General features: G+C 37.2%; 1 protein-coding gene across 1 annotated transcript in view; it reads left to right on the top strand.

The window, feature by feature from the left end:
- SUPT3H (SPT3 homolog, SAGA and STAGA complex component) overlaps window positions 1-27,325 on the top strand; it is a 266,177-nt gene that overhangs the window by 189,001 nt on the left and 49,851 nt on the right. Inside the window, exons 7-10 of the mRNA XM_074154130.1 lie at window positions 21,631-21,706; window positions 24,399-24,511; window positions 25,131-25,238; window positions 25,652-25,840. Coding sequence (XP_074010231.1) covers window positions 21,631-21,706; window positions 24,399-24,511; window positions 25,131-25,238; window positions 25,652-25,840 — 486 coding nt within the window. The remainder of the gene's footprint in view (window positions 1-21,630; window positions 21,707-24,398; window positions 24,512-25,130; window positions 25,239-25,651; window positions 25,841-27,325) is intronic.

The raw sequence follows: 27,325 nt of genomic DNA on the forward strand, positions 1-27,325 counted from the left end.
AGAACAAACAATTCTACACTTTTGACTGAAGAACACCCATTAACGCTGTCATATTAAAAAGAGTGGACATTCTTCTAGGATTGTGTATGGAACTTATTGATGTATCCCGTGGTTTTAATTTGAAGCAAAGAACAGTACTAATAGCAGTGTGAGAAGTAAAGTGGAATGTTCTTAAAATACAGAACAAAATTTCGAACAAAATTCACATTACTTTCTCATAATACGTGATTATGTTATCAATTCATTGTGATCATGACTTTTTATAAAAACTTCAATAATAGCAATGAATAGTGGCAAGCCAGCTAACTGTATTGGCAGAAGTAAAACAAAATAAAAACTGGAATAGCACCTCTGTCTCACTTCATAACAGTTAGTATTTTGCCCTCCTAAGACAGCAGTAAAACAGCAGTGAAATGCTGCTCCTCAGAGTAAGAGCAGTTATAGATGGAATAAACTATCCTAGTTCGTGGATATAACTGAACTGTGCACATGAAGGAGAGCCCTCCGCATCACAGAACTTGTCTTCATAACTGGTGACAGTCTCTTGAGAATAAAATCTAGCTGTGATTTACCTAATACCCCTTATTTATTGTACAGGTTAGGCTCTGGAATAGCCAGAGCTGATGGTGCATGAGAATTCAGTTCCCCTTCTGTTGTCTATTGTATGACAGAATCCACGAGAAATAACACCTTGCAAGTGGTTTGCAATTTTGCTTTCCTCTGTCTCTTAAAAATCATTTAGAGGAGAGAGTTGGGATTCCTGTGGGATATGGTTGAATCCGTGTGGGGAGAAGGGTGCGCTCATTTAAAATCTTTGCATTTTTCCTTATTTTCCACTTTAGGTATAGACGTAGTTTTGGGTGTTTGTGTCCTTATGTTGCTACTCTGAACCTCGAAACAAGCTGCAGGTTTGGCTGTGATTTTGTGAATGGTAACGGCAATTCTTCTAAATTTTCATATCAGAACCACTATAAAATTTACCACGTCTCGTTAATAAAATAAAATATAGCGATGTTAAAACTTAGTCAACATCATTGCAAAGCTGACTTCTGTCTCATTCTGTAGATATCCTTTTTTAATTATTTGTTTTATTATTCCCCCACCGGGAAAAAGTCTTCCCATCTGAACTGACATACAGAGGAATGCGCAGAGCATCCCGCTGTGAATGCTCTGTTTCACTTTTGTTCCCCTAGGATTAAGAGAAACACCATTCATCTGTCACTGTGACTGCTAATTTAGGAATGTATTTCCAACACTCGGATGTTCTATGGCAATCATTCAGTTGCAGTAGCTGCCATAATGCTTTCATAGTACGTTGCAAGTTTAAATAAACAGTGGAGGGAAAATAACTTCCCTAGAAGAATACACTACCTTGGAAACAAGCTGGGTGCCAGTAAAATGTGAAACTGAAGTTACATCCCTACAGATAGGGATTGGCAGAAGCTTGTGGTTCCAGGCGCATTGTCCTATGAATTACATTAGGTATTTTAAAACTGCAGGTAAATATTTTTGTTCTAGGAAGTTCATTGTGGATGTGATTTTTCCTGCGCTGTTCGTCATTGTGCTTCTGTGCAAAGCTCACAGAAACGCAATGGGCCCTTTGCAATGAAGCGTAGGTGTGGTGGGAGTATACCCTTTGTTCACATGAGGTTAAATTACTCCCATTTAATTTTGACTGTGTTCAGATACAATTAGGTTGTGTCCATGAAACACACTTAGTGCACCTTTGGATACAAGGAATCATGTTCTGGAAGTCCACTCTTCAGTCATAGAAATAAGGTAGACTTGGCATATAGTATGGAATTAGACAGTGACCAAGAAGATTCCTTCCTACTGGAATATGATCATCAGCCCTTTGAGTGGTCATGCTTTGACCTGAGCCAGGCAGTGTTGTCCTGAACAATTCCTGGAGATGGTTTGGGAGGCAGCCTGGGCCAGGAGCTCTCTCCATGGCACTGTTTGGATGTGGCCACTCTTTTGGGGAGGGTTGGAGAGCAGGAGCACAAACACAGGTTGCTCCATGCTGGCTGCCCTTGGAGCTAGGACATGGTCCTGGCATCTTTTATTTGAGACAGCTAAAATTTGGTGAGATAATTCAGAAAAAAACACCTATAAGCTCTTCCTTTCAGGGGAGGATCCAAAAGATGGTATTGAAGTACTGAAATTCATGGTACTAATTTGGAAAAGAAGCAGGAAATAATTTAGAAAGAGCCTTCTAGTACTACTGTGCTCATTTCACTAGTGTAAATTATGCCAGTGTAATTGCTGTGGGGGGTCATTACTCTTTAGGGAGTGTCTGTTCATGCAGGGTGTATCTAGAGCACATTGGAATTTGATTTAAAGCCCATATGGAGAGCTCAGTGATGCAGTATAGACAACACATACTTAATAAAAACTGCATGCCACAAGACAAACTACGAAGTTTTATGTTACTAAGCATCAGGGCATTGTTTCTCAGAGCACATCTTTTTTTGCTGTATAATTTTTACGATAAACTTATTTTTCTTCAGAAAGAATAATTTTTAACTTTCTTACTGATTTCGAATTCTTGTTGACAGAAGCTGTATTTTGAGACAGAATCTTTGCATTTAGTTGAGCAGTGACTTCTGTTATCTCACAATATTGTGCCCAAATCTAATAATATACTAATTTTTTTGAATCACAGTTTATGAGTGCTAACCCTTCTTTGATTTTAACAGCTACGCCATATGAAAGAATGCATCTTGGGGTAAGATTTGGCTACGGATGAAAATGTTTAAATTTGGTTTGGGTTTTTGCATGTAAACTAAGTGTCTCATCTCCCACTGTAATTACTGGAGACCCGGGCAGTATAAATAGTGGAGTTTAGAGAGCTATGCAGCTGATCAAATGTTTGTATCTTCTTTACAGTGAGTGACACAGCTCTGTAGGCTCCTTTGGATGTATTTATCTTGCTGGGAATTTCTGTGTTGTCAGTGACCATTCTGCTTCTCTCCTGGCCATATGTGGGGAGTGGAAGCTGAAAGGCTAGGACAAAAAGTATTAGAAGTGGAGAAGGCTCGAGTTTGGGTGAACTGGTAAAGGGATGGAGTATACGTGCCTACAAGTATGTTTGGTTGCTCAGGCTCACTTGAGAATAGGAATGTAATCCCTGTTGCAATTTTGTGCTGTCTTTAAAAAATACTTTCACAGATTTATCATCCATTTGTCTTGTGCTGGTCCACATACAGAATTGCAGCTTTCTAGTATTATAACATTTACATCAGCAACTCAAGTTACAGCCTTAAATTTTAAGACATTGTTTTGAAAAAAAGGGGGTAGAAAATTAAGTTCCTTATTCTTTGCCCAACATTGTCAATATAGGCAAAGGGATCCCAGTGATGTGACCCAGAAGGACAAGCCATAGCATTAAAAACCTTACGTCTTATCATACGTTCTTATGTGGACTAAATAATTGCAACCGTAAGTGTAAACCAGTATCATCCTCATCCTGTGTGTCCGGGCCAAATAAGGGGAAGTTGTCTTGAATTTTAAAATGGACTTATAATGACTGAGATACTCAAATTGGAGTGGGAAAGTTTCTAGCCAAGGACACTAGATTCCTGAGGCAGTGATGAAAAACCCCAGGATCTCCTCCTCCCACCCCCTTAAGCTGCTTTGAGAGCTCGGTGCATCGCTACCACAAGGGGGGCAGAATTTCACTTAACTGTACCTGCCTAAATGTTTAAACATCCCGGTAACTTAGGCCAGCTTCTGTACTCAGAAATGAGAGAGAACCAATCCAGGGGGAAGTTCATGTCTCAGATCAAAGAGAAAAATGCTTTTTCTTTGCTATTTTTATTTTCAAGAATCGAATATTTAAGTCACATTTGAGTGTAATTCATCAGATGTTAGAAAAAGTACTTCTGGTGCCTGCAGGGTGGTTCTTTTTGGAGACTGAAGTTCTGTGTATGCAGTGGGACCTTGATGATATGAAAAAAAGAGTATAATGATGATCTCTAATAGACTATAAGGTCAACACCAGCTCCCTATATAGTCTACTTCTTTTGATATGTGTAGATGCAAAGATTAAAAATAACATAGATGGAACATCGATTAAGAAAAAAACCCTTTATTCTCTAGACGGCGTTTTTTCAATATTGCAAAACATATCTTACCAAAGTTAAGAATTCAAATATAGAGGGAATTAATTTGACTGTATCACTCCAGTGTTTCCAGATGAGTGCAAAGATAGCACAACTAGCAGCGTCTCAGCTGTAAATTAGCTGTCTGGGCATCAAAGTGTTTGTAACCATTATTCAGTATAAAAATAAGCCTGCTGGTATTAATGGTTTCTCTGATTACACATTGCTTGGGAATGTTTGGGATACTGGGAAAACACTATTTCTCTTGGGTAATGGTTGAATTGGTTAAAAGCAAACAGAAAATGAACAGAAACAATTTTCATCATTATCTATACGTCTGTAAATATTGTGTCATTCTCGTCGGAATGGGAAAAAGCTATCAAGTGGAAAAGACTTCTTGTTATAGCCAGAGATTCGTTGCGCTGCTACGAATCTCAGGTTATTAGGGTTTTCTCACATTGGTGTTGATTGCTATGGCTACGTAAATTGTGCTATTTGTTTGGGTCCTCAGTCCTAGTAAAATATTGTTGGCTTTAGAGCATTTTAGTGAACGTTGCTCATACTGCAAATTTAGGCGGTTTTGCTGGGGGGACAAGGTGTTATTTGCTTTTCCCTCTTTTAGTTCTTTGAGTATTTTTTTGCTACTGTTTGTTTTTTTCTGAGGAAGAGGAAGATTCTGGGCTGTTGTATTTTGTATTTTTGACACCCAAATGACTGTGTTTAAACTTGACTTTTGGAAGGAAACTTTATATATATATATATTATTTATATCCATAATTAAATGTAGACACACAACCATATAAACAGTATTTCCATGGAGCGTTTGATTAGGAGCCAAATGTAAGACTAAAGAAACATTCTCCTTCTAAGTGTATTTTAATACTGTGTTTATTTGTGATGTTGTGTTTAACGTGTTTGTTGCTTAGACATATTAGGCACCCGGTGCTGGTACTCACAACACGGTTATTGTTTCTGCAAACTTTGGAGAATTGGGAACAAGGAATGATGCTGAAATCCAAAGGTTCCATTGGTAGTAGGTTATTGTAATTGCTGTCATACTTTAAAGTAATTAAACAAATCAGTGCTGATAATGATTTGTGTTTCTGAGGTAGTGTAGAGATACGATAATGCAAATCTTTTCTACAAGGCAGGATGTAATTCAGACGCTTTGGGCGGAAAAAAAAAATTATTTTTTCAGGTCTTCGAACCTTTATGTAGGAAATTACTAATCTTTTAAGCTCCATTACCCTAATATTTAAGTCCTTTGTGAATGAAGAAAGCCAGTTTATTTCTTAGGCTAAGATGTTAACCAGGTCTATACTGAGAACAATTTTAACATCTGAAGCTTTCCTGAAAGAATTAGTCACTAGCATAAAACCATTTTTGAGAGTGTTTTGCACAGGATTCACAGAACTCAAAAGAAAAATCCATGGAGTTGTACCACAAATGAAAATTATGTAAAAATTTCAAACACAGCATTACTCTATGTCATTCCCACTTCTCCCCTGTTGCAAGGAAGAGATTTTCTGACACTGTTGTGAAGAGCGAGACAGAAACCTCAGCACAGAGACCCTGTATTTTTGACAGAAATCTTCCCAACCACCACTTCTCTTGCTCCATCTGCAAAGCTCCATGGTGCGGGAGCATGTTGGATCATCGGCCGCTCTTTGACCAAGCTTCAAGGTGTGCTCCTGAGTTTCTCTCTCCTTCCATTGAAGGATTCATATCACAAAAAGGTTTCTGTGGAAGAAAATAGGATCTTCTAACAAATGAAGACAATAGAGGAAGGTTCCCTGTGGCATAAAGTAGAAGGGGGCTTGATGGTGTTCTTGTGTTTCGACTACTGCAGAAGAGAGGGTTCTGGACATAATAGATAGGTGAGAACATTCACAAACAGATATTAAGGAAAGGATTTTTTCCTGCTTCATCCATAGGAGGCTGGTGCATGCCTCTCAACCTAAGGCAGTCCCAACTTAATTTATCTGAAGGTTCATTAATCTGATATTTCTAGATATGACAGGTAGAGCAGAGAAGCTCCTCTTTTCCTTTCCTTACTCTGTATATTCATTAAGGGAATAACACTGCCTTTCTCAGTATTAGACTCCAGCCAGGAACCCAAACCTAGTTTTAATCAGGCTCTTGGGTCAGCCCTACAAATACCTTTTACAAAATTACTAAGAATCCCTTTCTTTTAAATTGGCATTTACCCTCTGAGAGCAGAGTGAGCAAGCGGTGTGTCATCGTAGCCTCTCCATCCACAGTTCGCATCATACAGACAATATAGAGGAGCACTGAAAGTCATTTTCACTCTGTGCTCCAGCTAAATATAACCAAAATGAGCTCAGATCTATTGAATTGCACAACTTAATGGGGGAAAAAAAAAATCTATTGAAGGGTATTGAATACAAAGAGGTTGCGTTTTGTTAAGGAGGTGCTTGAGCCACAGATCACTGTGTGCTGTATGACTATTCAGGAAAAAAATTATTATAAGCTTGTCTTGCAGTTACACTATTCCCTAAGCCTTCACAGCTAGCTACTGTTGGAACCTGGGCTCAATGGGGATTTGTTCTGTCCCTCCTTACATATATTTGATCTGTGCTTTTCTCCTTTTGTTCTTGGTTTGGGGTTTCACTTTTCCCTTTTCATTCTGACCACAGGATTAGCCAGGACTAGTGCAATTTTTCTCTTCAGAAGTAAAGAAGTCTTTTTCCTAGCTTCTGGTCTATATTGCCCATGGTAGTTGATTGAATTCAGATAGGATTTTGTGAACATTTGTCACAGGCACTTAAGCAAAAACTCGAGAATAGCTGATTCACTCAATAGTCACTATCTATGTATCGCCATCCTCCTTTGAGTAAGTTCCAGTCTAAAAACCAGCACATCAGAAGTTTTCATTAAATATTACCCAGTTGCTAAGTGCAAGTATTGTAATTTTCGTCCCCATTTGCAAAGCCAGCAGGGGCCAAACTTTCCCACCAACATTCACACTAGAGTTCAGATGTCATTGGGAAAGCCAAATGATCTGTTGCCTAAGGTGAAGGTCAATGCGGTAATCTAATAATTGCTTCCTATTGAATTAAGACGTATATTAGAAATACCAGCATTTTTGGTTTCAAAGCTGATTCTGATAGGGCTACACTTATAACCTGACACTTAGACTATCCCTAAAACAGGATCCTATGGCAGGTTTTCAGAAGAGGTATCATTTTAGTACTGAGACTAAGAATAAGAACACACGTGCAATAAAGAATAGAAAGTATGCATGTTAATGTGATTTTAGTTTTATCAGTTTTCCATATAAATTAATGTGCAAGGAATTAAAGTGAACAAAGGACATCTCCTTTTAGCCAGGGTAGTTGCCTCCCCTTGTACTGCATTTTCTTGAAGCATTTCTTTCTATTTATGCATTAAACTGAGAAATTATTAGCTGTTGGATCTTATAAACCAGATAAAAGCAGTAATTCATAGCGTGGCAAATAAATACTGAATCATGATACCAGAGCAGTCACATCTCTGGAAAGCAGGCCTGCCATTCAGAAGGACCTTGTTGATAGACTGGAGAAATGGGCTGACGGGAACTTCATGAAGTTCAACAAAAGCAAATGTGGGATGCAGTAACCCCATGCCAACAGTACAGCTTGTGGGCCAACCACATACTGGGCTGTGTTAGCGAGAGGTTAGCCAGCAGGTCAAGGGAAATAATACTTCCCCGCTATTTGGCACTTGTCAGACCTCATCTGGAATCTGCATCCAATTTTGTCCTTCAAGTACAAGAAGGACTTTGACATACTGAAGCCAGTCTGGCAGAGGGTCATCAAGAAGTTTAGGGGCCTGGAAGACCCGACATATAACAAAAGGCTGGGAGACTAGGGCTTGTTCAGCCTGAAAAAGAGGAGGCTAAAGGGAAATTTTATTGCTGTCTACAACTACAGGATACGGAGCAGATGCAGCCAGATTCTGCTTGAATGTGCACGGTGATAGGCCAAGAGGTAAAGGACAGCATTTGGCCTGATCAGTAATAGGGGAAAAAAATTCTGATCAAAGATTGCAACTGGTTGGGCAGAGAGCTCGAGGAAATCTCCAGCTTTGGAGGTACTCCAAGCCTGACTGGTCAAGGTCCTGAGCCACTTGGTCTACGTGGACCGCTTTTGAGCAGAGAGTTGAATTAGAGACCTCTGGAAAGGTCCCAAGCTCTTTCTGGTGTAAATTATTCCACAATTCTCTGATTCTGTCCTGAAGTTTCCCATTTTGGATATTAAAATGGCAGGTGGGGTAGAAATAGAAGAGCTTTTATAAAACACATAGATGATAAACTATCTCAAATTTCTAAAAACTGTTTAAAAGTCTAGGTAGCGTATAATTGGACTTTCCAGCTTCTGCACTTTCTGTAATCTGTAACTGCTGGTATTTCCTGGAATAGACGTTTTATGTATACAAGGAACAGGGTTTTCTGTCTTTCATTTTGTCTCAGTCATTGTGGTTTATTTTATCTATAATGTTGCTTGCTGTATTCTTCCGTAAGAATATGATCTGGCTGCTGTGCAAAATTGCACTCAGTGATAGCTTCACACATGTGTCACGGCTATGGAATCAGAAGCAGGAAGATTTAAGCATCTTAAGTGTCTGTTGAAATGGTAAAGTAATATAATTAAGCTTTACGTGTTGCAAAATGGGAGATGCATCCTTACCCAATCCACTAAAAAATGGACCTGTAATGTTCCTAACAAAACAGCCTGGGTAAGAAGCTGGCATAATTATTAGCTCTACACAAGTACCACGCTTTCTGTTTGTATAAGAAACTAGTATGTTTTTTCCCTTAAAATTTTATCTCCTCTTTTCTTCCATGTTTCTGTACCAACTTTGATTAGAATTGATGATAACTAGACAGTTACACACCTTCCTTAAATGAATCAGAAAAGGTTATTTTAATGTGGGTACTCAGGAAAAACAGTAAGTTTTTATTTTCAGATAGCTACCTTATATAAAGTCCTCGTGGAGTGAACACGCAGAGTTTAATCTTATAGATATTCTTGAGATCAGCATTTGACCATTTCAATAATCAGGGGTTCACATTTAGCGAACTTTAACGTGGCGAAAATTAGTCATTGCTGCCGCTTTGGCTTGACAGAGCACATCCACAACTAGACCTGTATTTTCATGGAAGGCAAGAGCATAATACTATGTCTCACTAGAAAAAAATACTGGTTTTGCAGGGATTTATGTGAATTCAGTACAATCTTTATCAAGTGGGGGGGGGCACAGATTTTTGAGCAAATACTTCTTCTCAGTTGAATGTGTGGATGTATGGCTTGAGATGTAAATATTTTCACTTTTGTATGCAAGTAGTGGCAGGCTTTTAGAATTTCTTTGGCATGTTGGTATCTGTATAACATATACTAGAGGCTTAACTTGATCTTCTTTCAATTTTCCAAAAGAAATTTCATTAAAAGCAGTGGCAGGAAAGCCATGTAAAGTGGTAATATCAGAAATACATTAAGATGCATATATTTTATTCTCAAGTAATTCTGAAACATTTTTTCCAGACTCTTCTTCTGAATGGCATATGTGAGGAGCAAAGATATGGACTCCTTGGTAGCAGTGTTAAGTGCTGTTGAAACTTTGCCTCTGGAACTTCGGAAGCAATCATTAAATTTGGTTTTCCATTTGATCAAACGAAAGAAGGACGGGTAGTCTCTGTCAGAGGGCTGGATTTTATTTCCCAAGGCTAACAGCCATTTCCAGGACTTTGTCAGACCTACTAAGAGTTTTTTCTACCATTGTCAGATGGTATTATTTAAAATCAGTTCATCCACTTGTGTGGGATTCATATCCTATATCATACAGTGACTCTGACAAGAAGATGCTTTTACTAGGAGTGTTATTCAAAGCACTGTTGATTTTCTCAGGCTGCAGACATCTGCAGAAAAAGCTTGTAGAACATACAGCATCTGGTATCGAGTCCTAGCTCCTTACACAGACCATATCAAACAGCTTAGAAATGGAACACATACTCTACATCCGCTTGGAAATAATTTTTTTTATGTTTATTGTAGATGTATTGGCTGTCAGCTCATATCATCAGCTAATTATTTTATATCTGAAAATTGTAATAGCATCCTCAGATGTACTAAACTCAGGCAGATTTCCAGCTACTAATCGCACCCTACTTAAAATAGGAGTTAACTCTTGATGTACCCCAAGGCTGGAGATCTGAGTTCTAGTTCCAGTATTTAAAGAAGTGTATTGGTGAGACGCCTGCCGTGCCTGCTAACCTTGTTACCCTATATTGTATTTCAAAGAAAGAGACAAAAATGCTGCAGAGACATTGGCATCTTTGAGAAATGCTAGATCTGACTCTAAAAATGTCGGAAAAACTCAGAAACTCTGAGGAAGCCAAGCAACCACCAACAAAGAGTAAATTTTCTCCAACAGCCTATATGATGGCATGAGAATCTACAGCAACTTCTAACAGCGCAGTCAAGTAATTGATGCCAGACTGTGGTAGTTGGTGTTGCTACACTATAAGCACTTTACTACTAGGTAGACTTCAACCTTCAAAGCCGTGCTTCAAAATCTTGATATTAAAGGTATTGTTCTTTGCATCCCAATTATGTTATGTTATCAAGTACAGAATTTTTAACTGAAGACATTTTTCCATTATTCTGTGAGTAAGGCTATGTGATTTTTTAATTTTTCTTTTTGACATAAATCTTTGATTCACCTTGTCACCTCTCCAGCTCCCAAAAAACCCCGAACCTTTCCATTTCAGTGAGTCTGAACCTCCAAGAAAACCTAAATAGAATGAGAGGAATCTTTAGAAACGTGAACAGGTTTTGACGTTTCCAAAGTTAAATTATTTTAATTTTCAGGTTAAATTTACAAAGCTGTCAGTGCCCAGCAATAAGAATATCAACCTGAACTTTGGCATATATTCAGTATCTTTATAACTGATTTTGAACAGGAATTAGAGCCATGACTTCCTTTTCAGGAGATTATCCTGGTTGTAGGATTCTGGGTTATGTCTTGCTAAGCTCTTGAATTCAAAGCTTTCTACCTTTTAAAATCATTTGTCCTACTGTAGAATAAAAGTAGAATAAAAAAAAAAAAAGAATTCTGTCTATATTTAAAAATGTTATCTTTTTTTCTCTTTTGTAAGTGACTGCAAATTTTGCATGTTGAATTGGACAGTGCTGACATCTTTGGAAGGTACTGTTTTCATTGCAAGAAATTTTAAGTATATGTGCAGGGAAAAGTCTCTCGTTAAATTTATTTCTTTAACAGGCTAGATGAATGAATACTATGTTCAAAAGCTATTATGAATGCAGCATAACAATTTGCCTATCGGGCACTGCAAATTAAGAAGATCGAAAGTCAGATTCCCCAAACTAGCCCTTTTTGTTTATGTTTTACAGTCTGAATACTCTTTATATTGCTTTTAATTGCCAATTTGAAATAAATGATGGCTTCTCTCATATGATGGGACTCAGAGGAGCTGTGCTGATTTAGGAGGACTGAAAATCCGAGCAGTTAGTTTAATAGTTCATATTTACAAATCAGGTTATGTTTAAATGAATTATTTTCAAGTGATCTTAAGAAGACACATTTCTACAGCGTTCAATTGTTGTTTCATTAAATTATTATGGTATTATTATGGCAATTTAGAAATGTTTCAAAATATTTTCTAATTATCCATATCTCTCCAAATGAGATTAAGCAAAGCTTTTTCTTAAAATAAATGTTTTCAAATACCATTAGTAATTCAGAATATTGTACCTTAAACTTCATAATCATTTATAATTCTAATACACTGGTAAATTTGATTTTTGCAAGTACATGTGGCTAATATTAATTTAGATTATACTCAAAAAGGAAAATCCAATATCTGCATACTTAGTGCATCAAAATACTTTCAAAACTAAAACTAGCATCCAGTATCCAGCTCAATTTATGAATTAGTGCTACATTATTAAATATAGTTGAAAATTTCAGAGGTTATTGACATACAATATTTAGATACTTTCTGAGCAATATAAAGGTCTGTCTTCACTGAATTACAACTTGATGCAAACTAAAGGAGTTTTAAAATAATTGCATATTATGGAACAGTGGTGTAGGATTTAACTGAGATATTGTTAACATTAGTTCATTATATCAATATTTGTAAGATTCAGATTCTCAAGGGTTGGTTCTTTGGAAACCATCAGTATAAGAGCTGCCTTTGTCTTGGAAATATAAATAAAGACTTGTCAGTAGAAGGTGAAGACTCTTTACCACTTTACAATGAAGGAAATGTGTAACAAAGGCTGTAGAAGTCTGAAACATCAGCTGAACATATTACTTGCATGGCATGTCCTATACTAAAAAACTTAAAAATATTTCACAAAAAATGTTTCTTCTAATGTGTTGTTTTAAATTCTATATTACTTAAGCAAATATTTAAATATTATATTAGCTTTTCTGCATACTTGACATGAATATAATTCTACCTTCTTGCCAAGTATGTCAAAACCCAAATTCACTTTCATTTGCCAGGGTAAATGTTTATTTTGTTTTCCCACATAATGTGCTCTTTAAAGTGTCACCAGGATACCAAATCTGATTGCTTTTTAATAGAGACACGGTGGGGGTTTTTTGCTTTCATTAGGAAACAGGATAAACTATCAGTAAAGCTTATGGTAACGAATCCATATACAGTAGATGCTCTTTGCTCTCCTTTCCCTCATCTCAAGATTTAAAAAAAAAAATAAAAAATTCCCATGAAAACTATTGTAATGGTACCTCATATTTTAAAAATGCATGAAGGGTCTGTAGTAGTCATGGGTGTTGGGGGACAGTCAGCGTTGCAGAGCAAGAGACCAAGATATGTAGGACCTGTTTCTTCTGCCAAAGGCAATGTAAGGTACTGTGACTTGACAGGGCTCCCCAAAGCAACTTTGTCGTTTCTATTGCTGTGAAATGGCTGAGATTATTTAAGATACAATTCATTGGAAGTTTGCTGCTAAGAAATTGTGGTTTCACTAGTACAGAACATCTACGTTTCAGATACTAAAAGCTGCCAGTGGATGCTTGCGTAGTTTTTCGCAAGTCAGTGAGTTTCACTTTGACTTTCAGCCTTGAAAGTCTCGATGTATTCCTCCAAACTCAACAAAAGTAACAAAATCTGGCAAATTTTGTTCACAAAATTTTGAAGTTTCTGCTTTCAAATGTGACATATCAGTAAAGTTTCATCTAAAAGTTTCAGTTCTACTTCTTGTGCAAAATGAAATGTATCTAGTTGAATTATTATTTTGAAAGCTTTTTGAGATTTTCCTTTTTTTTTTTTTTTTCCCCAGAGGAAGGGATGGGGGTATTTAATAAGAAAACTGCTGTAGTGGCTTTGGATGGTGATGATTGTTTTGAATTAATGATAGCATATGTTTCTTTGGTTTTATGTAAACATTTAATAATTTTGTGGTATATTTATCAATAGGCATAGTGTAAGGGAATAACTAAATAGATTGTTCCATATTAGCCAAATTAGCTGATGGTTCAAATTAACTTAATTCCAAATGCTAAATCATTTTGTTGGATCCTGGAATCTTCAAGTTTTCCTTTTGCTCTCTAAGATTAGAAAAGAAAAAAGAGAAAGTAGAGAAAAAAAGAGAAGTATTTGCCAATTAAACAAACTGTTTGGGAAAAGAATCTTTCTATTCTTCTATTTCTGTTGTATATAGTGGAGATAATGCTTACAAGGCTACTATGAAGATAGATTTGCTCATATTTAAGGAAATTAAGAAACAATAAGAATAGCAGCATAGAAAATTTTGCATAGTTAAATAAATAGCAAGTGTCACACAGTCATTAACATTTGACTAATGAAATATTCACGCTGGGCCAAATTCTGTTCTCAGTGTCATGAATGAAGTCCCAATGAAAAGAAATATCCTAATGCTTTTTCTCAAAGCCTTTCAATTCGGACAGTGATTTTAGGGTCTTTATACCTGGGCACATTGTGCAGTTTTGATTTTGCCTTTCTCTTCCCCAGCCTGTACAAGCTGGGGATAAGAGGTGAGCGCGAATCTTGGCATCACCGTGCACAAAGTTTGCACTGGTTTAGCATCAGTACAAACCACCACTTTTTTTTTTTTTTTTTTTTTTGCAACGATTGAGAAATGTGAGCCTTACAATTTGATTAATTCAGCCTTCGTTTGCACTCAGTCGTGCTCAGATGGCAAATTAGTAGCAGAACCCAGGTAGGAGTTTTGAATATAGAAGTCGTGATTTTCTGGTCAGGAGGCCTGGGCTGTTCAAGAGGCAGCAGGCAGCCAAATTCAGCTGTGAAGTTGAGGGAGACATCCCTCTTACCAATTATTTTGAGCTTAAAGCCTATTCTGTCTTTATAAAAACACACGCAGATTATATGTAATGCACACTGGTCACTGTTTTTCTGCGGGAAGCATTTCCTTTTTAACTCAATGTGTGACTCACTTATTCCCTGAATTTCCTGATGTGATTTTTGTCTAGAGATCCACGTCTTGCAATTATCAAATTAGAAAGGCTATTCCAAAAGAATAAAAATCTGACCACGGAATTAAACTCGGCGGCGTAATTACCACAAGTTGAATGTGAAAAGTCTATATGCTCACTTCTTGTGTTAAGAAAGCAAGAACACATTTTGGAATACCACTCTGCATTGTCCTCTGATTACACTGGACAGAAAAAGTTTTCTAACAGAAAAAGTTAATTCAAGTAACTGTGTACTCTCCGGTCACATGTCAAGGAGAGCACATCTGCATACACGTAGTACCATGTATTTTAATTATATTTAATCACAATTAATTTTAATGCTTTCCTTACAGACATTGATTGATGTACTTCCTACACAAACTTATCATAAAGGTTGCCAGATTTGGATTTGGCATGGAAAATGGCTGAGCTAAATTTTATTTTTGTAGTTAATAAATTATGTGAATTAAAGAGTCAGCGGCCTTCCTTTCAAAAATGAGATCAGTGTTTTTTTCTAGGTGCATCCCCTGGTTTATAATCTCCCAGTTTGCGTTAACAACGTGTCTGTATGGCTAAAGGGTGAAGTTCTCAGCTGGCAACCAGACATCTGTTTCTATCAGTCATCTGCATTCCCACGTCTACAGGGAGAAAGCCACATCCAGAGGTGACACATTCTCTTACCACACCTGCTATAGGTGTGATCAGCCTAGAGAAGTGCCTCTCTTCTCCCATCCGTTATAGAGGTGATTAGTTTACCCTAAAACACCCAACCTTGTATAAGGTGAGTCCTAGCCCAAGAGGCAATGCTGTAATGACTTTATGAAAGAACTGAGCCAGCTTAGCAGCAGCCAGAGTTCTCCTCTCCGTACCCATACTTGCCTGTTTGCGTTCCAGAATACCTTTATGTATAGAGAAGTTGGATTTCTAATCTGCATGTGGCAGCATGTAGAGAAAAGGCTGTTCTAGAATCTGTGTCCCCTTTTGAGAATCTGTTTTTTTCCTTTCCTTTGACAAAAGGCTGATAACCATCTATACTAGATGCAACCATGAGTTAGGAAAGATGTTCACGGGGTGAGATCCTACAGCTATTGAAGCTAATGGAAGCTTTTCTGGGGACACTATGGAACTGAGATTTCATCTATAAGTTGTAAGACAGTTATTCCTGTCTCCTCTTTTTACTAAAAGCTCCTCCTTTTACTGTGGAGCTCCAGAGGGTTATTCAGGAGGGCATTTCACAGTGTCTGCCAGCAGGCCTGATTCACAAAGAATAATGAAGTTTATCACAGGTATTCCTTGCACAGGTATGTACCTTGGGTTCACTTTCCTTTCTTTTCAATGTAAAAAGCGTAAGAACGATGCTCTTGGGAACTTCCTCCTTCTTAATTTCTCACTTAACATTAGCAAAACTCTCCAATGTATTTTTAGAGGCATATATTGATGCTGGCTATTAACAGGACAGAGTTTTCTGATGCAATTTTTTTAAATTAGGTTTCTTCTCTTACTTGCATTTACCAGTTAAAGGCAGTGAGCAAGAGGGCTGGTCCCTTGCTGTTCCCAAACTTTCTGCTCAGTTTAACTAGCTTTACTGGATGTACTGCTTAACAAGTTGTGGCTGTAAAGTGAATAATTCTGGACCTATTGTAGTTGGGTGAATAGATAGACTGTGTCTGGGTATTGAGTTTCACCGAAGCTAGGATTGACATCCTGGTGAACTTCCAGTGGAAACAAACAGCCCCCTTCACCTGTTGCCATTCCGTTTGGACCTGTAGGAGCAGGACTGGTTCCTTCAGCCCTTTTCTACACCCAAGATGGTGAGCAAGCGCAGGAGGCATGTTGTGCCTGTACCACTCCGAGCCAGCATCCATCCACAACCAACAATTTTTGAACAAAAATCATGAGTTTCTGGTCACAAGACCAAACAGCACTTCAGCCTAACATGGGCAGTGATCCAGTGGGGTGGAAGGAGTTCGGCTCCAGGGAGTAAGATTATTTGTAAGGCAACTCTTCAGTTATTCAGTGCTAAATTACCTCTCCTGGATGCAAGCGGCTGTACATAAATTAGGTTCAAAACCAATCTGTCAGCAAATAACAATGGGGGAAGATATTATGAGTCTGAGAGGTACTTGAGGATTTTTTTTTAGATGACACATAATAGAATAACTACAATAAATTTGCAAAGAATTTGATATAAATATTAAGTAAATACACATTTCTAAGGTGTCTGTCGTTTTATTTATCTATCCATATAATCATATGGATATCATGTCCATATTTAGTCATAAAGCTAAAATAAATATTTTTAAAGTTTCTCATGGCTAGCAATATTTCCGTTTTGCTTACAAGTGAGCCTCTATAATAATCGTATTATCGTTAACTAGAGTGCAATGGCTGATTCTGACTGCAAATAGAGAAAAAAAATTAAAACTCACTATGCAAAAGGGGCTGCTTTGCCATTTATATCTCCCACACAGGGCAGTGATTCCTGTTTTGATGAACACGAGCTTTACTTGTGAGATGCTAAACTGCTTATATGAACCTCATTTATGAACTGATACAGAGTCAGGATAAACGTTCAGAAGAATGCTATCCAGAGAACATAAAGGTATCCTAATATTAAGCTGGTGTGCAAAGTTTTTGATGTACAGCCAGATGGAAACTACAGAAAGGTGTTACAGTGTCCTCAACCAGAAAAGCGAGGGAAGGTCAGTTGTAAGGTTTTAAGTTTGGTACATAGTTTATCCAAAATTGTTTTATGTTTTTTGAAAAGTGCTGGTAGAAGATATCCATAAATTTAACACATAGTTTTACAAAATTCATGACGACACTTAGTACAGCAGAAAAAAATGTTTTCCTGTAGAAATCAAAGTTATCCCATGAAATGGAAATGTTTCGTTTGCAGGTTCCGGCTCCACATTTCAGACTAGCAGTAATAAATTTAGACAAGGAATTTGGATATGATATGGAGCTGCTTCAAATAAATACAGTATGTGTAGATTTTGCATAGGTTTAAGGGCAAAGTGTTACAGGGGCACTGAGTCCCTGTCAGGAGGTCAGTTTTATTTATTCCTTAAGCAATGAGATCATGGCTGCTGGGAATTAATCCATTCATTTTGTTATTGTCTGCAATTTCGTTTGCTTTCTTTCTTCATAATTCCCTTGAAATCTTTACATAATCTTAAATAGTCTTGCCAGCTCCCTTCCTCCCCCCCCCACCCCTTATCTGCACATTGTTAGATTACATTTTACATGCTTTGAGGAAGATGAATGGGGTTAACACACACCCGGGGTACAAAGCTGCCTTTGTACAATACTTGCATTTCTTTGAGATCAGAGCAGGAACCAAATTTACTGAGTCATTCTTTAGTCCCGGCCTTTGCTTAGCCCTGAAATAGAAGTTGCCATGTTGGTGATGGTGTTCTTCACTCATCAGAGCAAGGTTCGTCTTGCTTTTCTGAGGCTGTGTGTACTGTGGACATCTAGACCTAAGCAATGTCCCTAGGGCTCCCTTGCTGATGTCCACGGTTGATGAAATTCAGACAAATCCATAGATGTGATTCCTCTGACTTATTTTAAACATCTAGTTTAGGATGAAGTTGCTCTCTAAAAGCACCTAATATCTTTCTTACTATAAAGGGACTTTAGGTTACTAATTAGGATACTGGAGATGTGATTCAAGTGAATCCCATGTTTTGTCCCTGGACAGAAAATCACCAATTTTCTATAATGAAAAATTCTAATTAATAAAAAAAGTCTATTTTAATTAATGTTTGTCATCATCTACAGCTTCTTTTCATGTCATTTATACTTACAAGTATAAATTAGATCCTTAACATCTGTGTAACAGTTAAGATTGTTAAGGTTCTTAGGTTCTTAAGGTCTGAAACTCTGTTTATTGGGGGGAATGGGTTTAACAATATAGTAGAGAAAAGAAACCAAAACTATTTTTGCTATTTATAACTGTGACAATACATTAAAATTGGGATCATCAGAAAAAGATCTCATGTTTTCTTCTAATATTGGGAACTTTGTACTGAACACATAAGCACTCAAAAACAGTGTTACATCAAAGGCCTCAAGTTCGCTAAGCAGACTTGGTTCAGATTAATGGTTACTGCAGAATGTATGGTATGTTCTATAAGAGGTGGGTAAAAATGATAAAAATTCCCTGTATGTCTGTACTTTATAGCCAAATCAAGTATTACATTACAAAAGCTATTGATCTTTCCCCAAGTGGCATTTTTATTTTCTGTATAAAACTCTGAGTAAGCTTAATCTTTGAAAATGCTTACCCTTAAAACCCTTTTTTTCTTTGCTTACCAATTCAAGTGATTCTCAGAAGAGTAAATACATTTTTCCTTTATGTAACAAAAATCTTCAGATAGTGACAATCCTCAGATAATTTCAAGATACAGAAGGCTAAAAATGTGTTTTCAGCATATTTTGGAAGCGCTTCAATATTGAGCTACCTTGTGCTTTATTTCTCAAATGATTTTTTAAATTTTTTTTGTTTTTAAATCTAGGTAATTTTTGACCTACCACCCCAGAACTGTGAGGTACAGCATACAATGCCCTGTTATTCTCTAATCTAAATAATAAAAATAAATAAATAAATAAATAAATAAATAATATTTATTTAGCATACTGATTTAGTAATACCAGCCCTTTGTAGGGCAGCTTTGTTTCTCCCTAGCTTAGTCACCTACCTCATTCGAAGCCCTGATGGGTACACAGCGAAGAGGTCTTTAGCAAAGGAGATCAGGAAATCACGCCACGGTATGAATATGCAAGCAGTTTGGGATGCCAACATCGTCATCGTCGACATTGTTGCCAAACACAGGGGTGTCCAGCCATGCTGCATACGTTTCTCAAATGTTCCAGCTTAGCAGCTACTCGGCACATTTCCTTCAAACACGAAATGGTTGGTCAGCAAGTTAACATTTGGCCTCTTGCCTTCTCCCCCGCACAAAGAGCTTTATATGTCAAGTGTCAGAGCTTTAAGATGGAATCGAAATAAGATTATTTTTCATCCTGGATGGTAGGTGACAACACGCAACTCTTTACCTTTTCTTTCCTTTCCCTTTTTAGTCTTCCTTTTTAGTTCTTCATGCTGAAAGAAAGATATAATGCAACACATTTTTGGAAGACTAAGCATACATTTACTGTGCCAGGTCCTATCTACTGCATCCTTCAGCATGTTCCAAGGAAAGCATGCAAAGTATTTTAACTGTGCTGTACGCCACATAACTCAGCTTCTTAACTGCTTAGAGTGACTCCTACTACTATAGAGGGTGCAAAACCTATATATCTTTTATTCTTTTGATAAATGAGTGGGGCAGTGCCACTGATCTCTTTTATTGTATCTGGTTTCAAGCTGAGATTTCTTCAAGGTGGCGCGTCATTAGGGGTTTCAGTGTTTCTTCATGTAGGAAAGGTTCCCAGCAAATTGGCTTTTATATCGATGAAAGAGGACGTCGATCCTGTTGGAATGACTTGCTACTCCTTCCCAGAACAGAATTTGGAAAATTTCACTTCTATAAAAATGAAGTTGTTTTTTAGTTAAAACGTCCTGTCTCATTTCTTGCTTTCAGGAAAAAATAGTTGAAAAATAAAGACTGTGAAGAAGAGCAAGCAGGTACTCTGTAGACTTAAAGCATTACTTACAGGCTGTAGCATTTTCACAAACTTTCTGTGACTTCCCCAGCATTGAATGCCATTTCCTTTAAACTCTTTTGGCCTGGAGTAACACTGTGTTCACATTAATGTGCTCTCTCTTTCTTCTCCCTTTTTATCCCATGTTATTGATTCATTTTGAGCTTATAAAAGATAACTGAGAAGCATAGAGATAAGGGAATATTATTTTTTTCCACAGCAGAGATGATGTATGAGAAAGTAATTAGTGTTTATAATACTGAGAAGTGAAGAGGAAAGATGATCTGCTGTTGTCTTCTGCTTTGCTGTTTCCTTAAAGATGATATACTATCCATCTGGGTTTTTCCTCCTGCATTTGCTGGTTATTTATAGACCATTCTAAAACTGTATGGACTTGTTGCAGAAGTGAAGTCTCGGTGCCATCAGCCACTCCTGATACCACTTTGCATCCTTACTTATGGTTCAGTTCTTACCAGGTGTAATGATTTATTCATGGAGTTATTGTTTGGAAGATAGTTATATCCCTTCCCTCGATGTTTAAGACAATCTGCTTTCCTTCTTTGAGAGCCTTGAATAAGCTGTCTGCCTCTGAAGAGGATAATCGTTCTCTTTAATCTAACTACCTCTTCCTGCCTCTGATATGTGAAGGATTTAATCTCTTCTAGAAACCAGACCCTTCCCTTGTGAAGATCTCCTCTACACTGTTGAAGTCAACACTTAAGCATATGCTCAAACCTAAACATGAACTTCAGTGCTGCCATTTTTTCTTGAATGAGCTCTAGTTTCCTTTCTTTTCCTGTAGGTGTTCAGAAGTATAAAAAATCAAGCATAGATTAACAATGCAAAAAAAATTAAATAAATAAAACAGACACATTTACCACTTAGTTATTACTGTGTATTGAGCGTGGGAAGGGACACGTTAATGCTAACCTCTGTCTGGTACATCCTTGATGTAATGGAATTTATTTCTTTCCCTACTGCTAATGCTCCCATTTTAAAAGCACACAGGTTCAGTTCTTCTCAGTGCAGAACATGCTGGCCTCGGTTCAGGAGAATTTTTAACTTGTCTGGTCATCTGTAAATACGTTTCAGTGTGCACCTCGGTCAGGGTGAGAGCGCTCAGCACCTTTCCCAACTCAGCCCTCATCACTGTCCTAGGTGTGCAAGCAGATTTTTAAAAGAAGAATTGAGAGGCTCCTCTGGGAAATTTAACTCACAAGACTAATAACCAACCTGTGGTTTTTATTTCTGCATCTTGACTTGTTCAATGCATATTTAATTTGGGAGGGTTAGTTCAAGGTTATGGCAGGGGCGCTTTGGTGCTATAATTTCCGTTGTGGAATGCAGTTCTTGTTGGAATAAGGTACATCATGTGCTTCTACTCTTTTGTCAGAGAGCAGAAAGACAAACACGAATGATGGACTCGGTCCAGTACGCAGAATTTTGTGAAAGTCGGCAATTGAGTTTTTGTAAGTATAATAATGGCTGCACTGTATTAACATGTTCGATTATTATTTCATGTAATAGAGAACACAGCAGAACCTCATGTTTTGTGAAAGCACTTTTGTTTCATCCGCAATAATAAAACTTTAAATTCTTTGTCTGCATAACTCCTGGGAACAGTTAATTGAGCATAGTTTCAGGCTGTCAGGCAGAGTATTTTATTTGAATATTTACCAAGCTTTCTATGCACTCAAATACTGTGCCGGTGGGGACGGCTGCAAAGATGGAACTGGTAAAGAGTTAATGGATTAAAAGAACCATACTTGCCTGGAGTCTCTCATGGTGGTGTTATAGTCAGCATATTAGTAAAGTTTCATGGTTGCAGGTTTTTCGGAATGCATCTAAAATTAGAGAAGAGCAGTGAGTTTTGCTTTTATTTCCCTATCCGCAGAGACACAAAGAACTTACTAAAGAGTCTTTTCTATTTTAAGCTGTAAGCTCCTGCTGTGGAATTTATTCAACGTTAGCCAAATTCATCAGTATACGCCATTCCAACACTAATAACATGATGACAGAATTAGGGCTTTACTAGCACTGAAAACCAACTTACTAGAAGTACTTGTGGGCCACAACTATAATGAGCTGTAAATTAATGGGCTTGATCATGTAGCAAAACATCATTACAGAAGCGGTTAAGTGATGACTAAGGTTTTAGGTCAAATGTCAGAGAAAGTGAGGTGAAGGAGCCAGTAAAAATCATGACAAAACAGCACATGATCCTACAACACAGACTTGAACACAATGGTGTCTTTAAATGAGAGACCTTATCTTGTTCTTCCTTTTAAATTCAAAGAAAGAGTGACTCATTTATGGCAAATAAATGACACATTTGAAATACTGTTCTGTATCAGCAAATGTCAGCAAACGTAGGAAAACATGTTTTGTAAGCATTTCTTCTCTTAATTCAATATGTTTTGTAAGCTTTTTTATAATTTGGCATCACACATCTGTGAGCCATTAGATAAATGATACTTCAGATTAAGGTGACTTTAGGAAATGAGAGGTTTGAGATAAAGTCATTTTTAAAACCCCAAAATTATCATCTGGAGACAGAACAAATAGAAATCTTAAACTTGTGGAATAAAATTGAATGTTGCTGACCAGGGGATTGTGATCTATAAAAATTTCATAATGGTATTTTCGCAGTGTTTTTAAATGACCACGTCTATACAGCTCTTTTTCACTGACATTTAGTGTCATTAAAGAATAAGAGAATTACAGTGCAAGAGAGACACACGCACACTTTCAGTTGCATAATGTGGACTCAACTAGAGTTCATTTTAGAACATACTAAAGGCCATGCAGAACATTTGTTAGAAAAATAACACAAAGGCTATTTTTTACTTATTTTATTTTAGTAAAAATTGAATGTATTGCTACGTTTAAAGTACCAAACCCTTTTTTACTGTTATATAAACCCAAGAAAACTGTGTCACAAGAGACTAAACCTGGAAGGGTCTTGAAGAAGCCTGTTCTAACAATATATATTCATACTTACAGCTCCACATATTTCTGTGCAGTTTTAAAGACAGGCAACAGAAATGGCCTATCAAAGGATCAAGTACTACAGGATTATAAATTTAAATTCTAGGGAATATTTAGTGGTCCTGCTGTCACCTTTACACTTTTTCTCTTGCCTTTTTTTTTTTCCCCTTTTTTTCTTTTTCTTGAGCAATCCTGTGTAGCTTTTTCACTCCCTCCTAAAAAAACCCCACCATTATTTACACCTGTTTTCTGTTTAATACCTGAATTCTCTTTAGCTTTTTAATCCTTGTTGAAGACTTTCTGTGAAAGAGCTGTTACAAATGATTCTCCCACCTTGTATTTACTTCATTTTGGTTGTCCTGTCTTCACAAACAGCCCTCATTAAGACCTCTCTATTACTAGCTTCTTTCTGCCCAAGTCTCCATAGCTTCCTGTGATCAGCTTGTCCACCACTGACCTAAGTAAGATCATCCTTTTTTTCCTCCTTTTACTCTCTCGGCAAATATCATGTTTCTTTGTCCCATATTTTTCTCTGTACTTTCTCCTAAGTGATCTCATCCATTAGCACTGGGAAGTTCTCGTATGAATGTTGATCACTTGCAGATCAACATCTATCCTTACTTCTTTGTATCTAAAGCACATTTTAAAAACACTCATCTACAAATCATTTTGGCTGGCTTGTCAGCACCTAATCCCTGCATGGTTAACACAAGGACTTCCTAGTTCTTCTGTCCTCCTTCATTTGTCTTCACTATTGTTGATGCAATTATATAATTTTATCTGGACTCGGATTTGTGTTGATTTCTTCTAGTGCTTTCTCTCATTCATCAAAGATGTCATGCAATCGGATAATTTCTTTTACAATAACATGTTCAAAATCAGGTTTGTCCCATCTGTGGTCCTCTGAGGTAGAGCTCTCCTTGTTCTGAAATCTCTCGTATGATTGATTAACTGTGTGTTTTTCTCTTTACTCCATGCTGATTATGGGTCTCTGAAATGTTATGTATGAAATAACAGTCTTTTCCCCACTAATTCCATTTTGATAATTCCTTCCTTGGCCAATCAAATCACATTCACACTTGTAGTTTTTTCTATGACTGGAAAAAAAAATGCATTGTTTTTGGCCTACCTGTTGTTAACTTTTCCTTTTTCCCTTATAATTTGAACCAACAGCAAAGAAAGCATCCAAGTTTCGTGACTGGTTGGACTGTAGCAGTATGGAAATAAAGCCAAATGCAGTTGCAATGGAGATTTTGGCATATTTAGCATATGAGACGGTGGCACAGGTAAGGGAGTATACTGACTGGACTCTAGTTATACAAAAGGAGTTGATTACTCTCGGATGCACTTCAGCCTCAAGTGACTTGTTGAAAACCCCTTCAGAACCATGCAGTCACTACTTCAGCTAACCAAGCTAACTGGATTCCTGTCTGTCTTTCAGTTCACTGTGTGTCAGATGCTTACTATACCGTATTCATCCATCTGATACACAAACAGAAATGTTTTATAATGGTTACAGAGGAGAGTGGAGTCCAGCATGAACTTTATTCAAGACCAAACTGAAACCACATACTTTGCTATGTGACCTTTGGCAGTGTGCTGGGGCTCATTCAACCCCATTGCACAATTGGATTAAAAAGCAGGATTTCCTGGAAAACAAAACGTTACCTTAGTGCCAAGCCGAGCCCCCTTGGGTAGATAGATTACTCCATATATTTATAGAACTGGAAAAGAGAGGTTCCTTAGGCTGAAATCTCTCTGAATAATTTTGTATTCAACTCAGAAATGCTAGGAATAATTTGTCTCAACCCACAACTCCTCTCTGTTTTCATTGTTACGATGGCATTCGTCGTAAATACCGTGTCAGTAAACCTACCTGTTTATCGCCTGGTTTTACCCCTCCAGTTGGTGGACTTGGCCCTTTTGGTTAAGCAGGACATGGCTCCCAAAGCTGGTGACCCATTCAGTCATGCCATATCTGCCACCTTCATACAGTATCACAACTCTAATGAGGTAAATCTTACTTTTTCACATATTAATGCACTTTATGTTTTACGTGTATTTGGTAGCTTGTTGCTTTCACAGTAGATATTATTGACTCTGGTATTGATACAGACCTCCGTTATGGAGCTTATTGACATTGAAGTTACTGGTTTAGATGGAAAGACATTAAATTATAGCTCCAAATGTTAAATTCTTAGCAGCATGTTTAAATGATGATTTGGAGGTTCAAGTTGTCAACAGTGGCAAGTGCAATAGGTGCTGTATTGCATGTATTGCTACGATACAGATATTATAGTAACATCTAGAATAAGCAAGCTGAATTCTGTATTGCCTGTCTTCCAACAGTAAATCTAAGAAAGCAATAATTAATTTTTTTTGGCGATTTGATTATATAATGGCTGTATGACATTTTGCTTTCATAGCCACATCTCGTAGGGCAATCTACAAGTGTGAAGACCAATCTTGACTCTCCTGAAAACACACCACCTCCTACACCCACACCCCCAGCGTCAGCAGGACAGCAACACCTCGGCAAAACCCCATCAGGAGCCCTAGGGAATGGTGGCATTGGACAGGACTCTACCAAATCCAAACAAAGGAAAAGAAAAAAGGTATTTGGTGCACAATCCTGATTAAAAAAAAAAAAAAAAAAACAAACCACCAAAAAAACCCCAAACCAAAACATGGAAATAACATATTTCATTTTAAATATTCCATTTAAATTATATCACATGTTAACTAACAATGTTATTGTAGGGCCAAACATATGGTTTGGTGTTCTTTCTGCCAGAATCTGCAAACTGAATTTTGTTGAGATAACAGCAAAAGCTGAGCTGCTCCTCTACAGCAACCAGACAGCAGACACCATCTACTGCTGCAGACACCATTCCAAATAATCATCCCCTTCTCTGAGAGTAGCAGTTAGCATAGGTTTTGAGGGTCAAAGCATAAGCAAAGTAGGCAAAGAGGTGGTTGTGATTTTCCTGCATCCAGCAGCATTAGGCATCTGCCTTCTTTGCCTAGAACAACTTTGCCTGACTTGCTTTATTTTTATACCAGCTGGTTGCATTCAATCTAAATATTTGTTTACTTTGCATAAAATATGGATGTCTCATATTCAGAGTGTGAAATGTAAATATTACAATTCCTGTCTTCTGTAGTAGATCCTTGGTATTCTATCTGAGAGGGATATACGTACCTAAAACCACAAGGGAAATAGATTTGATTAAATTGGATAGGAAGCACTGTGTTAGTCACTTAGGGCTTTTTTTGAAAAAAATGGGATGGCAGCACTCATTTCACTGCAGGGCAATGGAGTGACTTGTGATTTTCTGATGCATGTTATTATTCTCCTAAAACAAATACTCATTTTTCACAGTTAAACCAGTGATTTTTACAATGACAGATAGAAAAAGATTTTCTCCTTCTAGTGTCATCGATGCTGTAGATACCTAATATGTTCAACTTTTTCTCTGCCCTTATTATACTTCATTTAGAAAGCCTTTAGTGAATCCTAAAAACCTCTCTGAAAGCTTTTGCTTTTCGTCTTCCTTTTTTATATTACATTTGATTGTGTTTTGTTTCTGTGGCAGATTTCCATTATAATTCCTAGGAACAAAAATTTAGCTGGAGATGTAGTTTTTGATACATTATATTTCACTGATGTTATGAGTTGATTTTAAATTCTTAAATGTTTGACTTAATGCCTTTTGAAATAATTATATTCTAAAAATTGCGCTGTTTTAATGAAATGTTCCCATGACTTATCCAATTTGGGTAGGTATATACTGCGTATAACTGAGGCATTGAGACAAACAAGTTAACTTGGTGAAGAATGTTATTCTTAGTCCGTGAAGGCCCAGTCCAGCTGAAAATATTTGAGTTTCATATTCCCTTTATGAATGTCAATCAGCAAGGGAAGAATCTGCCATCGTATTATGAATAATTCCGTGTGTACACACAGGCTCCAGTCGACTCAGCACTCTTGAAAATAAAACATTTCTAAATAATATCCCAAGTTTGACAGCATTAGTATATAGTGTAAATGTATGGGAAGACCATGAATGTGTGTACCTTAAATTTCAGTGTATAATGTA

Source organism: Numenius arquata, chromosome 9 (assembly GCF_964106895.1).
Source record: "Numenius arquata chromosome 9, bNumArq3.hap1.1, whole genome shotgun sequence".
Classification (NCBI taxonomy): domain Eukaryota; kingdom Metazoa; phylum Chordata; class Aves; order Charadriiformes; family Scolopacidae; genus Numenius; species Numenius arquata.